The following is an 18,446-nucleotide window of genomic DNA, read 5'->3' as shown; positions in this document are numbered from 1 at the left end:
TGCTATTCACTCCTTCATTCCTGTGCCTTTCTTCTTTTTCTCAACGAGAAACATCATGCCTACTTCCTCTTCCACCGCTTCTTTTGCCTCAAAGACTGACCTCCATTCACTCACCCAAAGGTCAAAATCTACACTTTTCCAATAGCTTCAGAGAGATTGCTGTGAAACCCACCGACCTCGAATTGAATTCCTTGGTTACTTGCAGCTATCTCTAGTAAGTCGAATTTTCCATCTTCTAAAACCCACTCCTTCTGTTTCTGCCTTTCTTTGATTTTGGGTTTAATTTTGTCGAAAATTTGGTTTAGGTGGTTGGAATTGTTGATTATCGAGTGGGTATTGGCATTTTGATTTGGGTTGCCGCTTGTAGCAGTGGATTGGGGTTTTGTTAGCCGCTGAACTAAGGCTTGAGGTAGGGAAAACAAAACTTTCTTATAGCTTAGTTTCTAATCTGGTGTGTACGTAGTGAGTGTGATTGCTTTGGAATGTTTTCTTTACCAATTGTTTTGGGTATTATTTGATTTGTAAGTGGAAATCTTGTTTGTTAGGGAATGCTTTCCCTTCGTGCAGCTTTGATTTCTTTGTTTTGACATGAATTAATGATGCCTTGTTTCTTATGATCATTACCTCTGTTCTTTCAGTTTTATCTGAATTAGGTTTTGAGCAAAAGTTTTAACAATGATATTTGGAAGCATCTCTCTTTCTCTCCCAATTTTCTCATGTTGTTTAGTCACTGATTTGAATGAAGGAGCAGTTGTGCTCTTCGTTTTTTTATTTATCTTTATTCTTGGCTTTTGGACATCAACATGGAACTAGTTTTTGTGCTATATTCTTCAAAGTTCACACAAGAACTATATTTTGATGTTGTTCTCCTCTTTTAATGCTATGTAGCTAAGGATTTATACATATAGCTACTGCAGGTTCAAGTGTACCTATTGAAGGTGATTGTTAACAAATATATTTTTACTAAGGTTTTGAATCAACGCCTTCCTTACTTACAATCTGTTTCATCCAAACAGTAATTTTCCCATTAGAGCCTTGTCTATACTTTATGCTTAATCACCTTCTCTTTTAACTGAAAGTATTGTCTGAAAAAAAAAAAAAGGATTTGTTCTTTTCAATTATGTTTACAACAAGTAAGGGATGTTATTCAAAAGATTGTTGTTTTGGACTGATTTCGAATTTGTTTTGTTGGCAAAAGCTGTTAAGTTTCCATTCATGAGAGTATTTGGAAACAAGTTTCATTCTTTGACTATTCTCTCATTTTATCTGAGAGTTCAATTTTAAACCTTATCTTGGCAGAACTCTATTGAATTTGAAAAGAAAAGAGATTTGAAGTTCTTATCGGAACTCTTTTGACTGTTCAGTTTGGTTGGAGAGACAAAAGGTTTCTGGAAAGAATTTTGGATTTGAAATCGTTTTATTTGGTTAGGCTCGGGAAAAGTTAAGTAGGGATTGTGCCTCCCTAGGGTGAAAGACCCAAAACCTGATCAGGATCCGCTTGTACGGGGTGTGCTCGGTGGCCTTAATACGAGCAATGGGCTCTAACTGGAAAAAGATGGATTTTCAAGGATTTCGTTGGGATTTAAGACGAGTTTTACTTGTCCCAACATATCTGAAGGTTTACCAGGACAGTTTTGGTTTTATCACTACTAGAAATTTCCCCATTAGCACCTCTTTTTTTGCCACTAAAAATCTTCAGTGTGATAAATGAATAGTTTCACACTGATATAAACAGTCAGTGGGTTTGTTTTTGAATGTCACTGATCATCAGTGTCTAATGTATACAGTACATGTAACATATTATTATTTTAATGACAATAGTGACCCTAACATATTATTATTCCAAATATCATCGGTGTCAAAAACCGAAGAGGTAAGTGCGACGTCGTTTTGGCTATAAGTCAGGAACCCTAACGCGATATAAACACTTTCTGATAGCCTCACGCCCTCACTTTTCCCTTCGTCAATTCCTCTTTCTCTCTCTTCCGCCTCTCTTCCTCCATCGCACATAGATCGAACTCCGATATGACCAGATCAGACACCGATCAAGACACCAAACGGTTCGATATGGAAGTCGTCATCACCGGCGCTATCAACAAGTGATGGGTTCGTCAACACCGTCTTCTGGATCCAGACCATTCTCGGCCGAAGCTTAGGTCGGGTATAGGGCCGACGAGATCGGAAGAGTTCGACATCCCCGATGAATATCTTCGTAGAAAGGTACTCTCTTTTTCTATTTATCAAATTATTTAAACGACGTCTGAGTTCAAATTTTAAAACGACGAAGTCGCCGCTCTGTGGCTCTGTTTTGCCCCCTCTGGCTCTCCTCTGTCCTCTGACTCCTCTCTAGCTCCAGCTCCAGCCTCGCCTTTGTCCGATTGAGAAGTCTTCAATTTCTGGGTAAGTTGAATTTCTTGGTCTTGATTTTTGAATCGATTTGTTGTGGGTTTTAATTCCCTCCATGATTTCTCACTCTTTCATGAATTTCTGGGTTTTCATTTTGAAGTATCGAGCTCGTCAGCCTCACCTTCAAGTCTTCAACTGGTTGCCTTCGAGTTCTTGGTGCGATTCAGAAATTGAACTGGGTAAGTTACTGCCTTGAATTAGATATATTGAGTTTGGTTGATTAGGCGTGTTGGATTTAATGAATAATGAATATGCTTGATGCTTCTGGGTTTGGCATTCATGAATTAGGCAGTTTTGATGTATTGAGTTTGGTTGTTTTGATGCTTCTGGGTTTGTGATTCATGAATTGCAGTTTGTATATGTGTTTTGACTCTAAATTGCAGACTTGCAGTTTGGCTGAGTTTTGTAGTTTGGGTTTGTGTTTTGAGTCTTTTGACTCTGAATTGCAGTTTGGGTTTGATTGTTTGAATTGCAGTTTTGGTTACTTAGTGGCAGTGAGTTTGAATATGTGGTTGACTGTTGCTGTTTTGCAGTTTGGTTGTTTTTCAGCTTTCTAAGAACTCATTTTTGATTTCTTGTTGAACATTTTATCTATATTTTGAGTATATCTGCTCTTCTAATACATTTTATATTTTTATCTATATAATTATATGTTATAAAAAAAAAAAAATGAACTCATTATTTGTGCTTGCTATTCCAATCTGAAACCTTAGTTTGCTAAAGTTATACCTTGGAGTACTATGGATAGTGTTTTTTATATAGTAAGGTAGAGCTTTGAGCTTTGTTGCTGTTTTCGAACTGTGAATGGATCTGAACTAGTACTGTTTGTGCATTGCGTGTGTAATTTATTTACCAAATGCTTTGGATTTTGCAGGATTGCATTGATATTCCTTGTGAGTGCTTATTTATAGGGTTGTTTTTGTAGCAAAACAAATTCTCTTGGAGATAGATTGGACTTCAACTGTTATTTGGTAAATTTATTGTTCATTTTTTTTTCCTGATGCCATCTATGTTTGCTGCAAGTTTGTACAGTTTGAAATTAGTTACCAGCTTTCTTATTAAATCATAAAGAATGTATGATTTGGTGTTATGACTTTAAATGTGGAATTAATATTTAAGGGATTGTAGATTATCTTCTTTCTTCATTTTTAATTACTTTTAGAGTCTAACAATTATCTAAAGTATTAGATATAAGTATTCTGATATTTAGTTTGTATATGATTTAGGGGTTCTTTTTGTAAAATTCTCTCTAAATTGTTTTACGAATGGCAGGCGAAGAAGTTCTTGTGCCGGCCACACCTACCTATTATTTTGGCAGGAGTTTAGCTTGCATGGAAGGTATTTTCCTGTTAAGTTAATATGCTTGTATTATGTGCTCTTTAATTAGAAACATGAATGCTCATTGGAGTCTGTAATAGAGTGAAATGTAAATGAGTTTTGGAGGATTCTACAAAAGGTAAGGAAAGGAAAGATCTATTGCATTTAGTGCTTCATAAGTAGTGTGTGTGTGTGTGTGTGTGTGTGTGTATATATATAGAGAGAGTGAGAGAGAGAGAGAGATATGTATATGCATAATTATTAGTTAATCACTATGTTTCTAAACATAGTTTGAATAAGTTAATGGGTAACTCTGGTTGATTTTGAATTCGGATCTCAGTTGACAGCTACCATATCTCATCTGCTTTGGTTTCATTCTAATTGTTTTGTTCTGGTTTTGCAGCCTCGGATGACCGTCTCTCTGATCATTTTCTCACCTATTCCACCTTTGAGTAAGAAGCTTTAGTTTGTTAGCAGCTTGAGTCATGCATATTGTAGACTTGTTGGACGCTATTCTGGCTTTTAAAGGATTTAGATTCTATTTGAGTTGATCAATAAAAGTTGTATTGTGTCAATGCAGATATGAAGGGTAACTGTGTTCAACAAATGAAATTTAGTTTCAATGTAGAGAGTTGAGCAATGCCATATATCTTGAGAAGGCTAAGTATTGGGACACTTCAAAGGTCAATGCTTTATCTTCATTAGTATGCTTTATCTCTGAAACCTTGCGCACCATGTAGCACAACTACTTTACTTTTTTTTTTTTTCTTAGCAAGTAGCACTACTTCTTATTGAGCTCAACGATCTCTAACTCTTTCTCATAGATATCCAGCTTCAAGTCATATCCTTCTTGCTGAAGGCTTTATTCAAAGAAGAGGTGTGTGCAGATTGTTTCATGTGTAAGCGATAGCTCGTTACAATTTTCTGTATTGGGCAATATAATTGTTTTTTGTTCACTTTCTGCAGTTGCATTTAGAGAAGGGAATGATGGACTGCCCACATGCAAAGTGTGAGTCTTAGAGTTACTTGTATTAATGTTTAGTGTTTCTTAGGAATTGGTTATGAATGTATAGCTTTATAACAAGAATGATTTAGAGAAATTGGCAATGTTAGTTTTGATAGATAATGCATGGGAATGTCAGTTTTGATACAAATTTCATGGGAATGTTACATTTTTTTTTGGGGTTTATTTTTCTCTAAGTTTATCTGTCTTTTAAATATACAGGCACTCCTTGTATCAGATTGCACTAGGCCAAAAAAGCAAACAGACAACGGACCAAATTCGTTGTGTGATTTGGACGATCTCCGTTGTGTATCGGAGCGTTGTGTGATTAAAAATCGCACAACGGTGGAAACCCGTTGTGTGAATCACAAACAAACAATACTTATTTGGTTAAAACCGATGTGCCTTCTCTCGGCAGATGGCAGCCACAGTTGCCGCGCGGTCATGCTGCACATGTCATTGGCATCATTCACACAACGAAAGTTGTTTCCGAGCCGTTGTATGAAAGGCAATCAGACAACTGCATTTTATTTTATCTGTTGTATGAGTTATCCTCACACTTCACTTTTGGAAATTTTATTGTTGTGTGTTAGTTTTAGATAACGTATTCTAGTTATTACAGTTGTGTGATTGTAAATCAGACAACGTATGTTTGTTAGAACCGTTGCATGTTATATAAGGATTCATTGTGTGAACATCCAAATTGTTACTTCAGACAACATTATTAACTTTAGAAATTCTGTTGTGTGATAATCGTCTTTTCTGGATTTTGTGCATTGATAATAATGCTCCATTTTACCTAATAAACAGTGACTAACTGTAAAGAAAAGACATTGGAATCTATAAAATAAGTAATCCAACTGATACTATTTGAAGAAACGCATTCAAATGTGAAAAGAGAGAATTTCTCAATCATCCAAGCCAACATTGAAAGTGTAAAAACATTCAAATGCATGCCCATCTACTTGGGACATCAAAAGCTGATACAAATACAAACTATTTGTTACAAAACATGCCACACAGTGCATGAATATTGTGCCAGCAGAGAAGCACAAAAATGATGCTTTCCTTCAGCAACAACCTACTTCCTCTTATGCTTTCCTTTAGCTTCTACACATACTCCTTCACGACATACTTTGCCAATTCATTTCGCATCATATCTATGTCTGCTTGGGTATATTGACTGTTGCCTCTCCTCTCCCACTGCATGGACATAAACAACATCTATGCAGATTACCACACCAATATTACACTAAGCGATAGTCAAAGTTTGAAAGCCATTAAGTAACAAATTGAGTTAATTGCAGTGGTTGGTCCATGCATATTTGTTCTATCTATTAACCACCATGAAATGAGAAGAACAGACCGTCAAGGTCGGTGTAAATATATGAAAGCTTATAAGATGCCTAGGGTATATTATTAATTACCATCGATTAAAGGGAATAATACCAAAGACTAAAGATAATGCCTAAGGATCGATGCCTTCCTATATAGAAAAAGTAGTCAAGAAACAAAGTTTTGTATTATAGATAATTAGATATCCAAAGACCAAATTACTAGGCTAAAGTTTCTAATATAGTGCATAAGCTAATCAAAAAAGATATTAAGAATTCCACTATACTACCTTCAGCTTAATGCACCATATGTGCAAGTTGGAGATGGCACAAGTATCAAGGTACAATGGAAAGCTGATCTATTTCACATTTAGAGCAGACAATACCTTTTGAAGAGATTTGTTCTCAGCAATGAAACATTCACCATAACGATCATCAATGACTCCTTCATAGACCCACCTATAAGAAGTTTCATTTCCAAACATTGAGATCAAACCCACCATAGATCAAATGTACCACATACAGAGCACAGAGAAGGTAAAGGTTGATAGAAGAAATTCTCAGTTTGTTTAATTTAAACAATAACAAGCATAAGATAGCAATTAATTGTCTAACCTGCAAATCCTCGGAAAGAGCCTCTGAAACTGCAAGTGTAGCAAACGGTTCAACCAAGCAGAAATTGGATGCTAGAACTGTACAAGTGTTAATAGAATCATAAGAAACTAAAGATTGAGATATTTGACAAGACAAACAAAGCATATAGTAAATAAATAAATAAAAAAGAAAACAGATTGTTTGATGCAGATAATTGTTTGCTTAACTAACTTTCTATCATAAAACTGTAAATTGGATGTGTTTGACTAGTCGCAAATCTATGAACTGAAGAAGTTTGGGACATGTGCACAATTACTGAGATACATATATGAAGCACCAAGTTGATTATTCTTTCTACTGCAGTTTTTCTTCCCAGAATTATGCAAATCCATATGGATTGATCATTGAAAATCAAAAATCATTGCAAAGCGAACTGGCGGCATTCAGAACAGATCTACCAATTGATTTACCCACTTTTCTGGTTTAAACAGGTAAATAACAGTGAGAAAGAGAAGTATAAATATAATAGGTCTCACTCAACCTGATTAATCAATTCACAATCCATAGAAGATAAGAAATTTCAACTACAAGCCAGAAACTCATGTGAAACACAAACAAATTCACTATGAAACTACACAATTATTCAAGTCATAAAGCATAAAAGTTCATGACCTCGACACCTGGTAACAACTACTGAGGCATCTACCTTCATGGACTTCATCTCATCCAAAGCAACAAGGATATCAATCTCCCTTTCGAATCCAAGGTTCTGTTCTCCAAAGATTTCATGGCATCTCCCATTTTTTCAGACTCCCTCTTCTGCTTCTCCTTATCCGCTTCCTGAAAACAAAACAACATATACAAATCGAGTCATCAAACAGCATAACAAAACCCGAAAACAAAAAAAACATTTAAGAAGCACTATATATGTTTCAAAATCAACACTCAATTTTACCTTTGATGCTTGTCAAAAACCCAACTGAGTCTACAGCTTCTTCGAGGAAAGGATAGAAATGAGAATTCATGCCTTTAAATATACCCTGACGTAGTGACATTACAAGGCATCCACTATATGCCTCTTCATTCTTCATGGTAAGCATCCCAAGCATTTCACAAATACGCAGCGGCAGATCAATCTTACACCGGCCTTCTGGACTTGTTTCGTTGAGCTTGCTTGTAGGCTTATCTCAAACAAGATAATATCAGCAACAGCAACAAGGCACCAAGTATAACGCAAATGTTGAAGGTGGAACAAAGAATTGTCAGAACAACTGAAGATACAATGTCAAATTAAAGCACGCAGAATATTCAAGTTCTGAAGCATAACATTAATAAAAATAAGGCTAATTTATTTCATGTTACTCGTTGCAAACTGCATACTACTTACAGTGAATTTAAATGGAGTCTGGCAATGTCTGTTTCAGCAATTAGCCTGCCCTGTTGAAATATTTCACTGAGCCTAACAAATAAGCATAAAAACATTAATTAGAATCAGTATGAAACTTGAAAAATGGGTAATTACATGTTGTGATGTTTAGCATATTTATGTATATATTGATTGTATTGGCAATATAACTAGGCAAACCAGAAAGAGTGAGTTGATTGTATTGACATTGTAATAAGATGCTTGGCAAATGAACACATACCGTGCCAACACTCGGCATCTATTCCTTTTTCTCCATCATCATTATCACCTGCCTCCTCTGCTATTTGTACTCTTTCTGGTTTTGGATAACTGAGTTGGACACGTTCAGATGACATCTTCAACTCAATCTCACAGCGACTGACATCATTTAACAGTCTTGATCAGCTTGGCTTGAAAACGTGTTCTTAAAAAAAGAGAGATAGCCCACGATCCCTATAAATTATCTTTTGGATACTCAAAAGAAAAGATGCTTTAAATAAGAAGATTTAAGTACTGTTAAAAGTCCTAAACCAATGAAGACCTTACTACAATATATTTATTTTCATCAACTCTCTTGTCATTTGACCTTAACTATCGTCACGAAAAGGTCCAAATTTTGTGCTTGTAAATTTGATACACTTGAAATATCAAAGCAAAATAACCATTCACAAACAAGGCATGGGCACATGGGAATGCCAAACAAATTACATTACACTAACCTACTTACTTAAGTGTAACAGTTCTTAGTTCAAGGCTATTAAGAGAAAAAATAGCACAACATTTTTTTATCTGAGAAAGTTTATGGCTTAAGTTATATAGAGATAAAAATTTAACAAAAATACCAAAAAGGAGAAGGGAAGAGTTTAATAGCCCAGTTTATGCCACTCAATTTAAAAGGATGCAGATATATAGGGATGAAAGAGTGTTACATATTGACAAGCATAAGATGTGAATATAATGCCCTCTTGAAGTGCGGTAGTTTATTGTTGGAGTGAAGAACCTGCGTAAATGCGATAAAGAATTTTAACATGATATAAAAGAATCCTATGGATCAAATTACCAATTCTGTCACCAATAACAGATTTTCTCTCTCAAAACACAAAAGCTAAACAATTGTACTGGAGAAAAAGGGTTTCTAGGAATCAAATTAGACCTTCTTTTCCATTCAGGTGACCTAGTGGTGTTAATTACAAGGACAACAATCAAGTTTGGCAATATATGCAGACATCAACATCGAAGGGAATAAGAGGCAATATGAAGTTTATATGATGAAGAGAAATTCTCCTTCATACCATCCCAACATTCAATAGCCCCAACAAAAATTAGACTAGAAAGAAACTCAGCTGAAGTCAGCTACAACCAAAGCCAATTGGAGTAAAAATCATGATAGAGCAATTTGTAAAGCTATGCTTACATGGACTCATCATCTGGGTGGGAAACAACCAGCAACACATTTCTCTTCTTGGCACTGCCACCTGATATCATAAACACATTATACTAAACCAATAGTCAAAAAGCACCTTGTAAAATACAAAGCTCGTGCAGACCACCCACCATTATTAGAATCATTCAAGAAAGCACCCTTGGAAGGTGAGTATGAACCATGGAGAATTTTGAACAGAAAAGCTATCCATATTACAATCATAGAAGAGATAATTAATAACCACGCCATCTCAAATGCACCTGCCGACAGTAAAGAACATAACTTTTTTCAGCGATACCCAATTCATAAAACGAAACAACTAATACTGATTGTCTTGCAGTAAACTGAAACACCTATAAGGCTATTATGCTGAAGGCTGTGTCATCAATATCAGAAATCATCAATGGCAGTACGGATTTGATAGCAAGTTACAAACTACAGAGTCTATGATGGGTTTAAGGAACCTCATAAATCAATAAGAACACCGAATTATGGATCATTACTGTATATAAAATGAAGCCCAAATGCAATGGAAAAAGATTGATAAGATCAAAACAAAGAGACAGATAGTACCAGTCAGGGGAAACAGGGGAGTCAATTGGAGGCTAAAACAGACTCTAAAACGCAAGATCCTAAAATTGAATACATTACTGTAGTGCTCACAATTACCTACCCTAACAAATTCCCAAGGCATAATCCATTTCAATAGCAACTGGTGAAATCCTGTACGAAGAAAGTGTACTAAACCCCTATTAAACACTCGTCCCTCTTCTTTGGTACACAAATACATTCATTTGCTTTGTAAGATGAGGAAATGAATAGCCATCAACAACTGGAACCTGGAGGGTTGAAGCCAAAAAAATATAGACAGGAAACGCATCGACAATTGTGACCAGAGTCGCCGGAAACGCTGCCAATCCGTCGGAAAAGCTTCAGGCTTTTGGATTTCGAATCTCTCCCCACTATCTGTGCATGTATGGTCCACCACCATAGGCATGTTGGCGCTGAGAAGATGAGTCAAACGCCGGTGGTGCGCCGCCGAGAGATGGCTGGACGGAGGAGTTCTGGCCGGGTCTCCTTTTTCGAACTGAACCAGAACCTGAATGGCAAGCTCAGGACTGAGAGTCCCGTTCTGAACCATCTCATCCAAAGTCTCAGTCAGACACATTCCGACCTCATGTAGAGCTCAAATGTCACCATTTTCTTCGATCTGTCACGAAATTCACACAAAGAAACGAAATTGAGAACGAATTCGTTGAATCCCAAATCTGAAATTGTCGGGGATCTTTTAGGGCTTGGGATAAGATTAGGAGCAGAAGAAGAAATTTAGAGGGGACAAGCAAAAGAAGATGAAGAATTGAAATTGAGAGAATGGGGAATTGGAGTTACGGATTGGTGGCGACGCTGTAGAGGATATTGTTGGGGGTCTGAGTCGAGCTCTCTGTGAATGTTGAGCTTCGGAAACTTTTCTAAACACAGATTGGATAAGGAGATGAGGTCGGGGACGCGAAGGAGGAGGCAATCAAAGTTTCATTATTAATTTGTCCAAGTCAAAACCCAACACTCTTTTTATTTTTTATTAATGCATCACACAACAAATACATCCCAATATGTTTTCTGATCGTCTACAACTTAAATTTCAGCTTAGGTTCCAAGGAGGGAAAATTCCCGCCCAGCCGTGCTATGTACAATGGTTTTGGTGCTACTATAAACAAGTTTCATTCAGACAACAGAAATAAGGTTTTTACGTTGTGGGATCCTCAAACCATGACCTATATAAGTTCTCCGAAATTGTACGTTTTGGGGTAGAAGGAGTAGCATTTGGGGGCACATCCAGAATTGCCAATAATATCTAATTTAATCATACAACACAAGTCAAAAACTGTTGTATGATAAATTGCAACCTAGTATCACACAACAGGTATAACCATGATGTTGTACAATGTAGTACATATTTGGACACAAATTTGAGTCAAGCTAGGCGGGAAATCTCCCACCCTTTTTTTTAACCTTTCACACAACAGAATACTCTTGCCAGCGTTGTGGAATCACCTTCTCCATAAAAACATCAAAAATTTTATGGCCTTATACAACGTATGGTTCTTAGTCATGTTGTGTGATTGACTTTGCATCATCACACAACAATTTTTTTTTTTTTCGTTGTGTAAAGAGTGTTGTATATTGAGGTTATTGGCCTAGTGTTGTAATGGCAGAGCTTGAGAAGTTGGGTCAGAAATATCGTGTGGCTCTGAGGTATTTTCCTATGTTTTCTACAAATTGTTTTCATGACCAGAAGGGTTCGAAATTGGAAGTGTGTATGTAGATATGCACTGCTATCCCTCATCAGTTTTTTATACCTCTTTTTTCAACGTAGTTATGTTTATTCGAATACTAAATTTCTGTAATATATAAGTGATATATTATATCCTTGCATGCTACATGTTCAAAACCAAAGAGACACCTCTAGCTTCACTGTAATGTCTTTTATATGTTGAGATGTTGGTCTGTGTAATTGTCAAAATAAGAACTAACTGCCTGATATAATGTGCAGGCTGTCCGTATCAAAGGAGTTGCAGCTGTGGGATGAATAGTCTTGATGTTTGTATTTTGATGGGTGCAACTGTAAATTCTTAGTTAGTATATTTATTGTATGATACATTTTAAAATATAGTACAGGGTACAATACAAGAATGTAGAGGTGCCAATTGGCACCTTATTTTTTTAATCCAACCTCATAAATTTGCCACTGATAACAGTGGCATTCCAAAGCCACTAATATCAGTGTGGATTTAGATTCTGACTTTGCATTGGATGAAGTTATTCCACTGTTGTTTTATCAGTGTGTATTGTCCCAATAACACCTGCAATAGAGGGGACTGATTCTTCATTAGTGGCTGCATAGTGGCTAATGAGATTACCCACTCTTATCAGTGTGTATTGGGACAATGAGGACTAATTCAGATCAGTGTGGAATGGGGAAATTTCTAGTAGTGTATGTTTACTCTTCTCTTCTGGTTCAGTTGTTTATGGAACTGTTTTAAGCTAGTTTGTGTCTTTGTTATAAAGATGAGCCTTGTTATAACTTATATCAATTGTGTCATTGTTTTCTTTCCAAAGATTTTCAGCAGTAACTTTTAAGGTTTAATTCCATTAGCTTCTCCCTTTCTATGGGCATTCTAAATTAGAATCTTTGCTATACTAATCTTTTGTTGTACCTACTGAGCTTGTGAAGCTCATTCCCTATATTTTTGTTGTGATTTTCAGGAAAGACGTCCATGAGTGGACGTGGTAGTGAGATACCAGAATTGTCTTGAGCAGAAAATGTTGGAGCTTTGTTTTGCTTGTGAAGTGTGTGCTAGCTGGACCTTGCTTTTCTTATTTAAATGATTGCTCCTTGGTGCTGGATGTTCAACATTCCAGAATTTTGCTCTTTTTGTTATTTTTGCAATGTACATTTGTTGTAAATGACTGAAGTGTTAACTTGGAGCATTCTTTTGTAGTGGAAAACTTTGTAAGCAAGTTGCTCTTTTGAGCTTGTAAAATGTATTACTTTTCTCTCAGATTTGTAGAAATGCTTTTTGAGAAGTGTTCCTTTGGAATTTTTTTTTTTGTAAAAAGTCTTGTTCAGTGAAGGATTTGAATCTTGCTGTTAAGTTAGAGTTTGAAAACGTCCAGTTTGCTTGTGTTACTTTGGTGCTCACAGATCTGTTCATACTTAAAAAAAAAAAAAAATGCCTTACTCTAATTTCAGCTTTTAACCTCCACTTTAGTCATGACTCAATTCTGGGTTGTGACACGTACAGTTTGGTATGGTACGGAGTTGGCAAAAACAGCCCTACATGGTGATGAAGCTGAGTCTTATGCTCAGCTACTTTGGTTCAGTGAGTCTGTTATGAAGTCAAACCCCGACTCTAGGATAGTGGTTGAGTTTCATCGAGAAACACACAGGTTTCAGCGTATGTTTGTGAGCTATGGTGCATGGATGAAGGGTTTTCAATCTTGTAGACCTATTCTTTTCATTGATGCTACATTCATTACCAACAAGTACAAGGGGCAGATTATTGCTGCATCGGCAAAGGATGCCAATCAAGGTTGAATCTCCTTCATTACTTGTAGTTTTTTATTTTTCTTGTTTTCTATTTGCTGCCATGTCTTGTTTTTTTTTTGTAATGTAAGTGACATGGTTAGTTACATGGTCACTTACATGTTCATTGACAGTTACATGTCCAATGACCTAAATGTTCTGTGATTTGAATGACATGTCTCTGGCCATGTCACTGTCAAGTAATTTGCAGTTATGTCAGCGACATGGTCAGTGACATTAACAGTTACATGGCAGTGACATTATTTTGTTTTTCTGTTCAGGCTTGTATCCAGTTGCTTATGCTATTGTGGATTCTGAAAATGAGAGTAATTGGAGATTTTTTCTTGAGGTTTTGGCTGAAGAGTTTGCAAAACACCCTATAAGGAGGGTGACATTCATTTCTGATCGTCATGTTGGGCTTGTTAGTGCTTTCCCTAGAGTGTTTCCTAATAATCCACATGGGTTTTGTTTTAGACACCTGATGTCTAACCTTTCTGACAAATTTCCAGCTGGATCTTACCTCAAGGATCGGATTCCTTACTTGTTTATGTGTTGTGCTTATTCTCGCACACCGGAGATGTATGAGTTCAACATGGAAATCTTGAGGAGTGAAGGCGGTGACATAGTTGCTCAATTTCTGGAGGATCTTCCTAAGGAGAACTGGTGTATGGCTTACTTTAATGGCGAAAGATTTGGTGAAATGACAAATAACTTGGCTGAGTCTTTCAATAATTGGGTGTTGCCTTTGAAGAGTCTTCCTATTCTTGATATTAATGATGGCATTAGAGTGAAGTCCATGGCTTCAATTGCTGCTCGGAAGCAGGATGCTCATGAATGGTTGTCTGAGTTGTGCCCAGTGATTGAAAAGAAGCTGAAGGACAATTTGGAAGTCGGAAGACATTGGAGAGTGAGCAGGTCTGATACCTATGTGTATGAAGTTCACTGCCAGAAGTACAATAGCATGGTAAATTTGGAAACTCGGTTTTGTTCGTGTGGAGAATGGCAGCTGTATGGCTTCCCATGTTCCCATGCACTTGTAGTGATCCAAAAACATGGTTCTTCCCCGTATTTGTATGTCAATGAGCTGTACAAGGTGGATAAATATCGAGAAACTTATTCTTTCCCAATTAATCCTCTTCCCTCTATTTCGAAGCAAGTGCATGATTTTGGTAGAGATGCGGTGATCTTGTAGCCGCCTTTGACTAGAAGACCACCGGGAAGGCCTAGAAAGAAGAGGTTCAGAAAAAGGAGCGAGAAAACCAGGGTGATCAAGTGTGGTAGGTGTGGAAAATGTGATGGTCACAACAGAAAGAGTTGTACAGCTCCGATATAGGTTCAATTCTGCCTACATGCCTTTAACAGTGACATGGCAAGTGACATAGCAAGTGACTCCAATACAGTTTGAAATTTTGTTTTGATTTTTCATTTTTTTCAATAAATGATAAGAAGTGCTTGTAAGGTGCTTACTCATTGGAATTTTTTTTTTGACTATGAGACAGTGTATCTGCTTTCTTCTTTTATAAATCCTACAGTATTCTTTGTGTCTACAGGTTTTTAATAGTTACATGTACAGTGACATAACCATTTGTAAACTAATTGCCTTGTCCATTGACATTAGTTTTTAGTTATCTTGTCAGTGACTTGTTCTATGACTTGTAGTTGGATCACTGCATATAGATTGGGTCATTGGCAGCGGAACGCTGCAAATATTAATGAAAATTAAAAAATGAAGTAGCTACAACAACTTTGGTTTATTAATTGGCAGCGGAACGCTTCCGTTGCGGTGCAGCGGCACGCTGCAAACTGAAATAGGAATATCATTTTGGCTGTGACTTCTCTAGTGACTTATAGTTTTAATGTTTTTTGTCCAGTTACATATTCAGCTACATGCTTAGTTACATGTTCAGTTACATGGTCAGTTACATATATTGTAAGTTACATGGTCAGTTACATGGTCAGCTACATTATCAGTGACTTGGTCAGTTACTTGAGTTTACAGTAACTTGCCTAGTGACTTGGCCAATGACATTCAGTTTTCTTTTTACTTGGCCAGTGACTTAAGCAGTTACATAATGGGCAGTAGTGAATTTAACAATGACACTTTCAATTATATCACTATGCCAAAAAGGCCTTCAGACGACAGAACTGTTCTGTCGTCTGAACGAACAAAAATGTGTCGTCTAGTACGGTGTCGTCTCTTGGGGGCATCAGAAGACAGAAGTGTTCGGTCGTCTGATGAGTTTTGCATTTTGGGAACTCTCTCATACAACAACAATTAAAAGTTGTGCTAATTTACTTTAAACGATAATTATATGTGGTCGTAAAGAGCATCAGAGGACAATGAAGTGTCGTTCTAGGATAGGTTTGTATGACATTTATGTGTTGTGTGAAAGATTTTGAAATTATACATATGTGATGTTGGGAAATGGTTTAGACAATAGATATCATATTCTTTCTGTTATGTCAGTCTCATTACGACGACAATTTACTGTCGTTTGAGATTATTTAGACGACAAATATTTGTGGTCTTAATATAAAAAGGACTACTAATAGTACATGTTTTATATTGTCTGTAATCACGTCCAATCACACTTATTTGTTGTTGTTATACACTTTAGCCAATACTTTCAACTAACTTATGTTGTTGTTTTGCCTTTCAGACTACAATTTTCTGTTGTCCCATTGTCAAAAAGACAATAGACTTCTTATTGGTTTTTGTGTTGTTTTTGTGCAGCTGCAACCACACGTTTTGGTGTGCCTTTGTTGTAACTTGCAATTTGAAATAACACATATTACTAGTCTCCTGTTACAATTGGTATGCATGCATCTGGAAATTAAAATTACCCGTTCATGAAACCATAAAATCCACATCCAAAAGCATTCATTGCAATTTCCACTAATCCATCATTGTCTCATGTACACAAACCTAATCATGAGCATCAGTTCAAAATGGCCCATATCTACTAATTTGAATCTGCAAACAAGTCCACATTCTTAATGAATGAAGAATTTCTACTAGAAACAAGTTAAATATAGGAACTAGCTAGCTGTACTACTATATTACACCTGGTGGCTTCCCTTGGGGATCACATAATCTCCATAATTGTCCCTTGACAGCTTCCTACACAGAAGCATGCATGATTATCACCAAAATAGGGGAGAAACAAACATAACATGTTAAAAGGAAATCTCAATTAAGATGCCAGTCTTGTAGAAATGAACTAATATAACATGACCACGCATACTTGGGGTACTCATGTGCTTAGATGAGAAGATATTTTCATGTAATAGTTGCCTATTTTAGTTTCTTATATAGAAATAAACAAATTCATAACAAAAATGTTTGGAAACTTGGCATAAATTACGGATACTAATGGTTATAATGGCCAGGACTCATATCCAATGGTCAAAACAAGAACAAATGTAGATGTTCACTCAAGAGAGAGATTTTATGTGTGCATATGTGGGTGTAGCAGTCAGCTGGTAGTCAAACATCTCAGACCGATTGAAAATGGATGATACCTGAAGAACTCCCTTGGTTGTGAAGTCAAATGTAGCTGATAGCTGTCTTGTGCCATCAATCCAACTTATTATCCGCTGTCTGTGGCTATCTGCACAAGTGGAGTCCACGTAAACAACATAAGCACTTCTAATAAAGGCAAAACGAGAGAGAGAGAGAGAGAGAGAGAGAGAGAGAGAGAGAGAGAGAGAGAGAGAGAGAGAGAGAGAGAGAGAGAGAGAGAGAGAGAGTACTTGTTAGGATGATCGCACAATCTTGTTTTGCCCGTATAGATTATGTCTTGAAGCTGGATCGAGTCCAGTGCTAGGCTCATCCATATAAACAATCTACATAGAGTTTGCAAATGAATGCAGTAAATAGGATATCAAGAAATTTACACGTCCAGGAAAATTGGAAAATTGTCACACAGCTAGAGCAGCTAAAAAGTGATCACCATATACTTTAGGATCACCTATCAGTGAAATTGCGACGCTAAGCCTTCTCTTCATACCTCCACTATACTTTCCAGCTCTTTTGCCTGCAACCCCACCATGAAACAGATTGACACTTTTCAAAGATTCTTCCACTGCCTAGAGAAACAAAATTCAGACAAAAAAATAAGGAAAAACAGATAAGCTTAATCTGCAAGCACAAAATAAATAAATGTATGTAATGACTTACTTGTCTTAATCCAGAACCTTTGAGGTTCTCAAGTCTTCCATAAAAAAGCAGATGCTCCCTTCCAGTCAGGGTTTCCCATAGTAGGCTGCAAAATGTCCCAAACTCAAGAAGTTATTTAAATTCTAAATTTATAAAGGGAAAGACCAGAAAGGAAATTTATGCCTTCTTGATAAATCAGGCGTGTATCACGGCTTACTCATGCTATGGACAAACTCCCATGCTGGTATATATTTCATCCGAGTGTTGATGTCCAGACATTGAACAAAGGCGTGCCAAAGGTTGACTTTGTCAGACCAATCATCTGTTGAAAGATATAGAGATGCCATAAACCCAAAGAATCACAAGGGCAATAACATGTAAGAATGTAGAAGTCACAGGACAACATCCACAAGGGAGAACAAAACCCAGAGGGATGGTTTGACCAATTAAATCTCAACCTTGTTGTGTTGTACCTGCCTTTACAGTAATCTCTGAGGATTACCAACTACCCATTGAGATCTAGTACACGTTACCCAAATTTCTCGACGGTAATGAATAAGTTCAAATTAAACTTGGCTTGAATATATCTAACTGATGAAAAAGCAGATTGAGATTTCCTTCTTGAATATATCTACCTTAGGGGATTGATGTCGGACATCTTGGTTGCCAGATGTAAGTATCACAGTTACTCCATGCACTGCAGGTTGCTTGCTGAAGTAAA

At 36.7% G+C, this 18,446-nt stretch overlaps 1 protein-coding gene and 4 long non-coding RNA genes across 9 annotated transcripts; 3 read left to right on the top strand and 2 right to left on the bottom strand.

The window, feature by feature from the left end:
• Nucleotides 1–57: 57 nt before the first annotated feature.
• LOC133714430 (uncharacterized) lies at nucleotides 58–12,838 on the top strand. The gene is made up of 3 exons (XR_009848666.1): nucleotides 58–214; nucleotides 306–409; nucleotides 12,747–12,838. It is a non-coding gene; the product is annotated as an uncharacterized LOC133714430 (long non-coding RNA).
• LOC133741239 (uncharacterized) lies at nucleotides 3,679–5,253 on the top strand. The gene is made up of 5 exons (XR_009861739.1): nucleotides 3,679–3,744; nucleotides 4,127–4,175; nucleotides 4,304–4,406; nucleotides 4,556–4,732; nucleotides 4,949–5,253. It is a non-coding gene; the product is annotated as an uncharacterized LOC133741239 (long non-coding RNA).
• Nucleotides 5,570–11,012, bottom strand: LOC133727058 (uncharacterized). 4 transcript variants are annotated; one of them, XR_009854997.1, is made up of 13 exons: nucleotides 10,872–11,012; nucleotides 10,322–10,692; nucleotides 10,156–10,205; nucleotides 9,614–9,742; nucleotides 9,474–9,534; nucleotides 8,989–9,059; nucleotides 8,301–8,483; nucleotides 8,042–8,113; nucleotides 7,610–7,835; nucleotides 7,361–7,494; nucleotides 6,676–6,752; nucleotides 6,447–6,519; nucleotides 5,570–5,929 (listed from the first exon to the last, which is right to left on the bottom strand). It is a non-coding gene; the product is annotated as an uncharacterized LOC133727058 (long non-coding RNA). The 4 variants fall into 4 exon arrangements; XR_009854994.1 differs by having other exon boundaries at nucleotides 10,322–10,996; XR_009854995.1 differs by having other exon boundaries at nucleotides 8,301–8,437; nucleotides 10,322–10,994.
• A 416-nt stretch (nucleotides 12,839–13,254) lies between the features above and the next one.
• LOC133732259 (uncharacterized) lies at nucleotides 13,255–14,758 on the top strand. Its single transcript, XM_062159790.1, has 2 exons — nucleotides 13,255–13,573; nucleotides 13,848–14,758. Exons 1-2 carry the CDS (start codon nucleotides 13,255–13,257, stop codon nucleotides 14,756–14,758), a joined length of 1,230 nt encoding a protein of 409 aa, XP_062015774.1.
• A 2,190-nt stretch (nucleotides 14,759–16,948) lies between these two features.
• On the bottom strand, nucleotides 16,949–18,010 carry LOC133737031 (uncharacterized). Of its 2 annotated transcripts, none has more exons than XR_009859799.1 (5): nucleotides 17,943–18,010; nucleotides 17,747–17,831; nucleotides 17,538–17,655; nucleotides 17,320–17,412; nucleotides 16,949–17,177 (listed from the first exon to the last, which is right to left on the bottom strand). It is a non-coding gene; the product is annotated as an uncharacterized LOC133737031 (long non-coding RNA). The 2 variants fall into 2 exon arrangements; XR_009859798.1 differs by having other exon boundaries at nucleotides 17,577–17,655.
• Between the last annotated feature and the right edge of the window lie 436 nt (nucleotides 18,011–18,446).

The sequence above is a fragment of the Rosa rugosa genome, chromosome 1, assembly GCF_958449725.1.
Source record: "Rosa rugosa chromosome 1, drRosRugo1.1, whole genome shotgun sequence".
NCBI lineage: Eukaryota > Viridiplantae > Streptophyta > Magnoliopsida > Rosales > Rosaceae > Rosa > Rosa rugosa.
This window is presented reverse-complemented; position numbering and strand designations above follow the sequence as displayed.